This window comes from Toxorhynchites rutilus, chromosome 3 (assembly GCF_029784135.1).
Source record: "Toxorhynchites rutilus septentrionalis strain SRP chromosome 3, ASM2978413v1, whole genome shotgun sequence".
Lineage (NCBI taxonomy): Eukaryota > Metazoa > Arthropoda > Insecta > Diptera > Culicidae > Toxorhynchites > Toxorhynchites rutilus.
In genome coordinates this window covers 253483994-253495331 of record NC_073746.1, presented here as the reverse complement: position 1 = coordinate 253495331, position 11338 = coordinate 253483994, and the positions used below count along the sequence as shown (strand labels likewise).

Below are 11338 nucleotides of genomic sequence, written 5' to 3'. Positions count from 1 at the left end.
GACACATAAAAAACAAAATTTAAATAAATATAAATGGGTCTCTAAATTCAAAATAAATTTAAAATGCTCAAAGGCCAAAAAAAAATTTTTTTTTAGCGCTATCCTTCTTAAAAATTCAAGAAAAAATTACTCTACATGTGGAAAAAACAACACATACGAACACATTTAAATAAAAATTAGAGTAAAAGTGACCCTCAAAGTAATTTTTTTTCAAAATTTCGAAATGACTGAAAATGTGATTTTTTTTTGTACCGCGAAAAACACTCTAAAAATTCTTAAAAAGGTCACATATACCTAAAATAGACGTAGGAAGAAATTTAGTACTGAACCTCAAAATAAAAAAAAATTAAATTCAAATAAAAATTAATTTCAATTTTCTTTTCGTATTTGATTTTTTGATGGAAAAAATTGTTTGAAAATATTGATGAATACACCTTAGCAAGTACTTTCAGTATTTTTTTTTCCTTATTTTTGTCTCAAAGATATTGTAAATGGCGTGAAAAAAACGACAAGGTGCATTTTTCACCATAGATCTTATGGCGTACCATATAAGAACTCAAATATGTGGTACTGCTGCCAAAATGTTTTATTTAGTACCCTATACAATACTTTTCATACAGCTGGTGATTTGGTTTGGGGGCACTTTTTACTCCCTTACCCGGCCAGACCCTTCGTACAAACACTGTTTCGTTTGGCGCTCTTCAATTTTCAACAGTTGCAAACAATGTCAAACATCGAACATGGAAGAAATTCGACTGAAATATTTAAAGTGACCTAACCATGTACCGACAGGTTCAAAGAACAGACCGAAAACATATTTTAGGCACCCAATAACTGTATATTTGCATGTTGTGTTTTGTGTCGGAAATATTTGATCAGTACACGTTGATCAAATTTTATCTGTCAAAAAGTGTCAAATATTTGGCTTCAGTCCCGTTCTATTTTTTTAAATTCCACTCATTTCGAATTTCGCTCAGCCGGCAAAAATATAAATCCGGTATCCAGTATCCGGCCAAACTACTATCAGTTTCATCACTAATTTAAACCAGCGAAATAATGTGGTCTCTTTGATATGGTGAAATGTTCTGTATCCCGTTTCCTGATTAAACATAGCGCTCTCGTTTTCGGAACTTTGTACTTACACCTCAGTATAGAAATAAAATACATAATCCTACGTCGAAAATATTTAGAAAATAGCGGATGCGAAATTCTGATTCACCCGCCTTATAGCCTAGACCAGCGGTACTCAACCTTTTTTTCATAGGGACCACAAACACGTCCTAGTCATGGTGTCGCGGGCCGCAAAAAATCAAAGTAAAGAAGGGTGGTGTCAAAGGCATGACCGCATTGTTAACATAGAACTACGAAATTATTGCTGGCGAGAACAAACATTAAAGAAATTCAATAATAAAACTCTTTGATACAAATATTTGATAGCAATGAAAAGGGCCGATAAATGAATGCTTTCACTGAATGAATTCGCAAAGCAGTTTGAGTAGATTGTCAAATTCATCCTAAGCATTAACATGTGCTGTCGATTGCTCGCTGTCTAGAGCACTGATACTGAAATACTAATCTTTTTGAATATTCAATTAGTTTTTCAGTATCTTTTGGCAATGATTACATCTCCAACGCAGAAGCAAAACATCTTAAACATCAGACGCAGAACGGCAACTGAAAATCCGAACCGAATCTGTAGTGTGGTGGCGACGGAGGTGAAAGGAATAGCTTCGAAATGATCGAATGGAAACAAAATTACAAATTACACAAATACACGTAATGCACTCAGTATGCACCGCGACATTCTTCTCGTATTACACAAAGTGTGGCTCAAGACTATTATTTGTCTCACCACTACCGTTATCTATTTGATAACGCATGAAATCAACAATTCGTACAATCTCCACGGTATGCAAACTGACAACATACGCCCTTTTCAATATTTCGAATCTGCTCTACACTATGCTTCTTGCTTCTTGCATATTTTGAAGATGCATTCTGTGGCGACAAAAATTGTTTAACACAGTAGCAAAATTGAAAAAAATGAAATTGACGTTGGCCAGGGCGAGCACAATATTTAGAGAACTTTCACTGACTTGGTGTAAACAAAAGATTTTTAGCGTGGAGAAATAATACGATCTCATTCAAGGGAAATTATGACGACTTGTGGTGCATGAATAATCATACACAATTTACACTTACACATTAAATCCTAGGAATTGAAAACAAAATTTCCAATGTTTTGAAAAATTGTTACTTTTTGAGAAAAGTAATACATCAAATTTATTTTACACGTCATTCCGCATGAAAAACTATACAGACATTTTTATTCTAAGACTAACTGTTCTCGAGATAGAACAAAATCTATAGAAAATTATATTTGATGAAAAAACCATATTCGTAATATCATGAAAACTCAACCATTATGGAATTGTTTAATTTTTATAGTTTCTGGTTATAAACGTCTATGCATAGCCTGTAACTATAAAAGTCATAGGATCATAGGTGTGCTCCCTTGGCCGAGTGGTTAGCGTCATAACTAACATGCCGGGTGTTCGGGTTCGATTCCCGTTCTGGTCGGGGGAATTTTTCGTCAAAGAAATTTCCTCCGACTTGCACTGTGATCACGCGTATTCTAGAGCTTGCCACTCAGAATGCATTCAAGGCGTGTTATTTGGCATAGAAATCTCAACTAAGTACTAATAAAAATGACGCAAGTAATACTACGTTGAGACGGCGAAGTTCCTCTAGGAACGTTAGTGCCATTGAAGAAGAAGAAGATCATAGGAAATAACTCGGTCGTTCACAGTTTACGTGAGTCATTTTCAGAATATGAATTTCAGTGAAGAAGTCCAATGATTTAGTAAAAATATATGAAGCACTCTCAGGCAACTCAATCAGTTTATTGATACTTACGGAATACTCAGGTTGGGCGGAGTTTTAAAATTCTTGATCACGGAACAGTTTTTATTTATTTTAGAATGTATAGGTGATTATATTTGAAAAAATATTTATTATTCGTGTCCACGTGGATATAGTTTATACCCCCTCCCCCTTCTCCGTGGACAAGCGTGGACATTTTGATACCCCCTACCCTGATGTAATTTGAATCTGATGCGATGTGATTTTTTATCTGTTCTGATGGCATAGAATGAACGAGCAGGGACAACAAATTTCACATAACAACATCAATCAATGGACAAAGCATCTTGACGATGTTCACTTACCTCACCTGCTCAATTTCGCTTTCGTAGGAATTGAAGCTGAGTGTTTATCAAAGGGTGAATGTCGGATTTGGTGAACAGCTGCACTCTTCTAAATTCTCCATCGAAACGCATCTTATAACGAAACTCAAAACATCCGATGTATTTGCTTTACAGCGGATAATCTAGGACGGCATTATATCAAGTGTAATAAATATCAAGTGTAATAAATAATTATTAATACAAATTACTCACAATCTATAAAAACATTCAAATCGCAAACCAATCTATCCACAACTATCAAAATATCAAAATACAGTTCAATATAAGTTAGTTAAAGCCTTAAATCTCCGGGTTCGTTGATTTTCAAATAGTTCCTGGTTTCGCGTTGTTTGTAACCATAATGAAGCCTTTTTCGTCAACGTTTCGTTGTAACTAGAACATATGACAACCTTGGCTGTACTCCTGATTCAACTCCTCATCTGTGCTTATGATAATCAACTTCTCTTGCATTATCACATTGGCTTATTCCATGGATGTGATATACTACTGATTTATTATCCATTGGGGAATTTGAAAATTTTGAAGATTTAAAAACATTTTAGGTAAATCATTGTGCAATGCGCCCAAATGAGTGACATATGATAATATAACATGCTCTTGAAGCTTTTGTGATAATTTTGACAAATACAGAAACTGTGAATATTGTCTTCTGCTTAAATTTTATTTTAAAATTTTGTCAGAAGGACCGATATTATTGAAATTGTTTCAATCAAGTTTAAATCGTCACCCTGAAGCTGAAACACAAATTCAAAAAAGCTATCTTGCTATGCAAGGGACTCTTGGTCTCGAAATCCAGCGTGTAGAAGTAACCGAGTAAAAATTTCGTCGTTTTTCTCATATAGCTGAGCAAATAATCGAGTGTTCAAAGAATTGCTTCGAAGGTTTTTGATAGCCCTCATAACATATAGGAAAAACTGATGCAATCTAGGGCTCAGATTTTTTGCTACTAAAAGCTGTGTGTGAATCACGCAGTGAATGGCCAGTACCTTACGCAGTTGTAACTTAGAGTGAACTGTAAAGCCACGATGACGACCAACCATTGATGGTCTCTATGTTCTTCGATTGGAATAGCTTTTACGGTAAAAAAAAACCGATCGATTCTCCTCTGATATCATATATGTAGCAAAAATCATTTCTTGACACATATTTTCATCTTTAATGTATCGAACATACCCTAACAACAGAGCTTTATGTGTAATGTAGACTCGTCCAGCTGGAGATAAAATTTGTTGGTCTATAATAAATTGACTAACATTTTTCCCTCTTTGCGAACCATCTCAAGTTTCCTGAAATAAAAGAAATATTATGCCATTCACATGAATGATCAAGCATTTTGTAAATTCTTTTTCAATCACTTTGTTCTAGTTCACTTCATTTAGCTATGTAAATGACTTGCAATCTCTTGAATTAAATTAGAAGTTGAGTACATTATCATTCAAGCTCCAACGTATTTCAGAACGCAGATTACAGATTTTTCGCTAAATTTCAGATACAGATTTCAGATACAGATACAATTCTGTATTTTTGCTGAAAATCTGTAATTTTGTACAGAGTTTCAGCAAAAATACAGAATTTAAAGATATTTTTTTCAAATTCAAATTTAAACGTTAAATTAATTACAGTTCATTTTATCTGTCTACCTTCTTCCTTATAAACTTTGTTTTTGTATCGTTGAGTCATGAAGCTATGTACCTTGATTTCTGAAAATGTTGAACCATATGAAATGCCACCACACTTCTCCATTCCTGCTAAGGATGTTTTTGGGACACTTTTTGATAATTCCACATTCATCAGCGTGTGTTGAGTAAATATTCTCGCTTCACAATGCCAACAAAACAATGTTCTGATATCGGTTGGCTTCCACAATGATAGACTCTATTTTGAAAGCAAAGGACTGTGCATCGGCTCAAGGAGGAGCGTCAAGGATGAAATTGACGGAAAATTTGAGAAAAGCGAATTAAATTATGAGAATTTTTTTATGATTTGTTTTGTTGTATAGATACATTTAAGCAATCCATAAATAAGAACAATAAATTCAAAATGAAAATAAACCTTTTTTTCCATTTTCCCGTTAGTTTTTTGATACAGTTTTTTTTTTGTTAAAAATACAGATATACAGACTTTTTAAGGAAAATTTTACGGGATCAAATGTGGCAATTCGGGTCATTTTTATAACAGGGTGATTCACGTAACACAACTTATGAAGCATCTTAAAGATTTCAAATAAGAACTTGTGTTAATTTATAGGGGTCGATATTCAAACCCCGTCGACCCCCAAAATCAATTTTCGTTTCTGTCGACCCCTGGGAAACCGAAATCGACCCCTGGGGGTCGATATCGACCACTTTGAGAAACCCTGGTTTAGCGTATCGCATGTGAAAAGGAAGTTCCTAGAAATCCTTTTATATCATCTTTTTAGGCCCCATCTAAAAAAAATCATTAATTTCTAGTTTACCAAAAATACAGAGACAAAGAATATTCGAAATATGCAAACTTTATATTCTAGAACCTTTATCATCTTCCATGAATTATATTCAGTTTTAATTCATTTAATTAATAACAGTGAAAAATTCGATGATTATCTAAGAGGTCGTTTTACATTCTTCTCTTCGATAAAAGACCCGAAAAATACGCAACAACTGCATGAAATGTAAAAAAAATGTTTGTTTCAACCATGCAGTTATGCTATGTTCTGATTCTTACTCCAATGAAACCACAATCGATTAATACGTTTTTATGTTGTTTTATAGCTCTTTATACTTCCATGAATTATATTCAGTTTTAATTCATTTAATTAATAACAGTGAAAAATTCGTATTTCGTTATTTGTGTTGGAGTATCAACAATTACTCTGTTTTGAGGAGGCTGAATTAGATGACTATTAAAAAATAATAAAGATGAAGAAAACATATTTTTTGGAGTTTTTTCATTCATTCATACCCACTTCTTCAAATAAATGCCAATAAAGCCTGGAAAATACACAATGGCAACATTACAGAGAAGTTCAATTTTCGGTCTGTGACACCGTGCGCGAGTATACGTGTTATGATTTTGCACGCGAGTACAGGAGGGTTGCATTTTGGATTGGAGAAAAGGTGCTGTCCATAATTGTTACAATCGGGTTCTCAACTACGTTAGCCCGCTACAAAGTCGGAACATGTGTAGAACTCTTCTCCCTGATGCTACCTCATGCTTCGCTCAACGGTGATATGTTGTAAAAAAATTTCATAGCAGATTCTCCCATACTTTGATGAATGAACGCCAATCGGTTGTGGAAACACAGATTAAAATTCGCTGTTTCCACAACAATGGCAATAATTTTCCATCAAGTATAAACATTTTGTACAGATCAGATTTTCGTAATGCACGTGTATGTTGATTATACATGCAATTTTAAGAAAAGCTTCGCACTTAAAATTCTCCTCTCTGGCACTTGCGTTACTTTGCGAGATTACGGCAATATAGTACCATATTTGAAAAATATTTATTTTGAAAAATCTGTACATCTGTATTAAAGCCAAAAAAAAATCTGTAATCTGTATCTACAGATTCTTGGGTTTAAAAAGTCTGAAAAATCTGTATAAATACAGATTATTCTGTAGATATGGTAACCCTAGCCCCTATGTGGACGCAGGAAATGGGCATATTCTTCCCCTATATGAGGCGATCTTATTAGAACGACTGAAGTTCCCCTGATTACTCACTTTGTGGCATGTGTCGCCCCAAATATTTCACCACACAAACTTGGATACACGAGCATACCTCAGACACACATTCCATGTACCCACTGACAGGACAAACTTTCTTATCACAGAATAAATATTTTATATGGTATAAATATTGTTATATATACACACACAAACGCATAGGGAATTCTAACGGGAAAAAAGCTATCTTGTACGCTCCCTCACAAACATGGCCAGAAGCGTGTCTACGACAAGTGCTCTTGTTGCAAACGATCGTTGTGAATCATCTCGTCGCACAGTAGGAACGAATAATTTATGAAAACGAAAAAGATTCTGCAATGCAAAACAGTGATTTATTATATGTTTATATCAATGTTAACAAAAAAAACGCAGAAATAACAATTCTATATATGGTATACCAATTTACAGTTGGTACATCTTGCTTAGGTTAATTAACGTGGTTCCTCCGGCACATTCCCTAATCCGTTCAAATTAGGAGCAATGAGCTAGGTCAGAAACCACCTTACAGTGAATGGAAAGTTTACGAAGTATTCATATGAGTTAAGAGAGCCCCGTTTTTTACAAAATTATTGAACGAGTTGAATTGGCTTAGTCTAAATCTTAAACAAAACACTTTACTACCTATGGTTTCGAATTCCTCTCGCACTGCCAACAGAAAGACAATTTATGTACAACAAATTTCGATGGAAAATGTTACGGCGGGAATTCGCTCGAGGATAGTATCCTAAAACAAGCTGATTAGATGACACACTCGTTTCCGTGAAATCTTGAAGGTGCGCTTACAGTTTTGCATTGTACTGTCAACTGTCAAACAGCGTGTGTTCTAACTAAAGTTTTTAGCAGTTATTTAAAAAAAATGTACTTATTCTAGCTATTCTACAGAATCATACCCTTCCTAACGTATTTTCTCTATTCAAATAGATTGTCATGTTGAATCATCACATGAAAAACAACGATTAGCTATTCTTATTAGTCTTTTTGGTTTGTTTTTTTCAGCATTTGGCTTCTGAGCATGAGATTCAAGAATATCTTTTTTTTGTTTTGTTTTTTCACAGCGTCAGCAAATTTTTAGCTGGACATGGAAACCACCGTTGGGCGGGTGATATTATGCTTACTCTCGAGACTCTCCGGTGATTGATGGCTTTGATCGTTTTCATCGGAAAGCGAAGGACTTCTGCTGTGATTATGTAGATGCTGCTGTTGCTGCTGTTGCTGTTGCTGTTGCTGGTGTTGATTATGCTGCTGGATCACCTGCTGATGGAGCGCTTGTTGGTAAACGGAATAAGGCCCCGTCATGGGCTCCATCTTGATAATCGACCCCGAACCGTGCTGATCCACGCCGTTCACATCCCCCGACATCATATCGTAGTAAATGCTGCTTGGTGACTCCGATGGGGTCTGGTGATATTTGGGGCTCAACAGAGCACCGTTGGACGACCCATTGTTCGTCAGATGATAGCCCATGGGGCTTAACTGAGCTGCGACCTGATGGTTGGCCAGCGCATTGGCGTTCGCTAGTGACGCACCGAAGGGTGGCATCATAAAGACATCCTTCTGGGAGCAGTATTTGAACGAACTGGTAGGAGTGCTGGTTATCGGCGACGGCACCTGTTGACAGTACGAAATCGGCGACAGCTGATTGTGATGCATTGGCGAGGAAGGCTGATGGACCGGGGAAATATTGCTGCCGACGCTCGACGGTGTCGATGTGGATTGAATGATGCTCGTCTGGCCAACGGAAGCCTTCAGTGATTTGAGCTCTGGAAAAGACAATGAAAAGGCGTGTTTTAAAATATGTGACAAATTAAATAAATACAAATCACTGTATTTTTTTTGTTTTACGAATAATCGTGAAGACGAAATCCGTTAACATTTTCCACTTGGAATTGATTTCGTTTCCATCACGTGCGCCGCATAGCTAACCGTAATGCCCCTCAGTGTATGCAACAAGTGGTACCAACTTGCATGCAACACGTTAACGGATGCTACGTAAGGATGCTAGGGTTACTAAATTTATTTTTGCTTCGTTTGTCGGATTCAAGGTTTCTATTTTCATGAGAAATCATTTTCTTCGCGATGAAATACATTTTTTGGAAAATTGTTGATTTGCAGATACAAAAATAATAATGGCTCAGAATTATGAATTTATCCGAATTACTGTGAAATAGGGGACGGTCGATCAGTTGAGTGTTGAATTGTTGGTTAGATCAAAATAACAGAAACAGAGTGCGAAGTCGAAATTTTTAGGAAATTTTTTAAATGCTATAACTTTGTGAAATTTCAACGCATTGAGATGGGATATACATCATTTTGAAGCTTCCACTTTCAAGTTTGATTATACGAACACATTTTTAGCTGGGTGTATTATAGATGTAGTGGACAGTAATGGATGTAGTAAATTAAAAATCGATGTATCTTTGTTCTTGTTGGTTAGCAAAAAATTGTGTTAGTCTATGCAAAGTTTGAAAAAACAGAAAGAAATCGATTTTCTTATTTTTACTCACACTTAGATTAAAATATGTTCGTAAAATATTACAAAACCAGAAAGAAGCATCAAAATGACATACGAGGTCTGTTCAAAAAGTATCGCGACTTTCGAATTTACGCGGGTTACGTATATTCGATTCTAGATTTTTTTTTGCGGCATTATGTTGGTACTCATGTCTCTCACTTATGCTGACCTAAGACAAGATGAGACAACTGGCTTCTTACTCTTCTTAGTCGTACACAAACGAAGCCATGACATAAAGATGCCAAAGTTGCCAAATATTATAAAATTCCGGATTTTTTATATTTCTGTTTTAATGAATCGTAACATTTGGTTGGTGCGAATTTAATGATTTTGCATATTTTCAGTAAGGCAATCTCAAAAAAGATAAGGAATAAAAAAAGTCTTTTGAATACCCGTATCTATAATATAATAATGATATTCATAACAACTCGTCCAAAATTGTCTGGAGAGTCTTTTCTCGTTGATTCGTGCAAAACGACGGCGCTCAACTCCATTGTAATTCAGAAACAACTTGAAAATCGTGACTCTTTCGCAATACATGACCGTATTACCGAATGCTTCGCATACGGCCGATATACAAGAACATCTTGTTGGATTGATGGACTTGCTATCAAAGCGACGAGAAGAATGTTCAGCCCAGAAATTGATGGACAGTGAAGCAGCATCGACATCATATCGAATTTCAGCTTCATCTAATTTTAGTGATAATATGGATGACATGAATATTGAATTCGATGAGTACACCGTAGATGTAGCGAAAACTTTCCTCGACAGAACAGAACAAATTCGTAGCTCTTTACATCGTCAAAATAAGTCAGCGGGAAAGAACATGTCAGCAGAGTAACAATTGTTAGTCAGCAAAACACAACCTGGATGGTATCAACCATCTCTTTTTTCCATATTTACGAGCTAGAGCTAACAACTCTGCCATCTGCATAGTGAATGGTGAGACTTTCCATTTCTTCTTAACAATGGAAATTATATTCCGAAATATGAAATCGCATTAAGGACCTAACGAAGCTAAATTGACAAATGAGTGTTTTGCCGTTCACTTTACTCCATTGTGAAAAAACACATACATAAACTTGCATATAATTCCTTCACATATCCTTTAAACTAAATATCGCCATATGCATTAAATTCGACATTTCTAAATTTAATACAAATCCAACGCTATTTATTTTTATTGACAACACGGAAAAAATCGGCTGTTTGTTTGTTTATAAAGTTTATCGAAATCAGCCAATCAGAAATCAGAACGACTGACAGAAATTTGGTCCGTAAAAGACCCCCTATTGTCTGATTTAATCTTAGATGCTGACAAGTACGGTTATTTTGAATGTTCAGTTAATTTTTGACAACTACTTTTCTTACACGTGTTTTGGTTCATCTTCGATTTTTGCCTATTGCAAAAAAGGATCAAAGAATCTGTATCAAATTTTGCGTGAAAAACAAAATTAAATGCGCGAACACATTCTGAATGTTGATTGAGATATCTGGTGAACCTACCTTGGAACGAAACAACGTTTATCGGAGTTCGAATAAATGTTCTCGGAGGGTCGAAAATATGTAAACGACGCAAAGCGTGCCGGAAGCCTGAGCACGTCAACAACTGAAATCGAATATAAGTAATCCGTGGGTATACCTAAATCGTGATACTTTTAGAACAGCCCTTGTAGAAACAGTGGTCCAGACTATCCCATTCCATTAAAAAATTCCATAGCCATAGCCGATTTTGCTTCAGCACTACGAAGGGATTTCTCTAGAGATCTAGAGGCAATAGGCAAAAATCGAAGATGATCCAAAACATGTATAAGAAAAGCAGTTGTCAAAACTTAACTGAACCTTCAAAA

At 35.5% G+C, this 11338-nt stretch overlaps 1 protein-coding gene across 4 annotated transcripts in view; it reads right to left on the bottom strand.

Annotated features, from left to right (window-relative positions):
- Positions 1–7283: 7283 nt before the first annotated feature.
- The window catches only part of LOC129775355 (box A-binding factor-like), a 76715-nt gene continuing 72660 nt past the window's right edge, over positions 7284–11338 (bottom strand). For all 4 annotated transcript variants that reach the window (XM_055780024.1, XM_055780022.1, XM_055780023.1 and 1 more), the window contains exon 8: positions 7284–8733. In XM_055780024.1, coding sequence (XP_055635999.1) covers positions 8042–8733 — 692 coding nt within the window. In that variant the 3' untranslated portion in view covers positions 7284–8041. The remainder of the gene's footprint in view (positions 8734–11338) is intronic.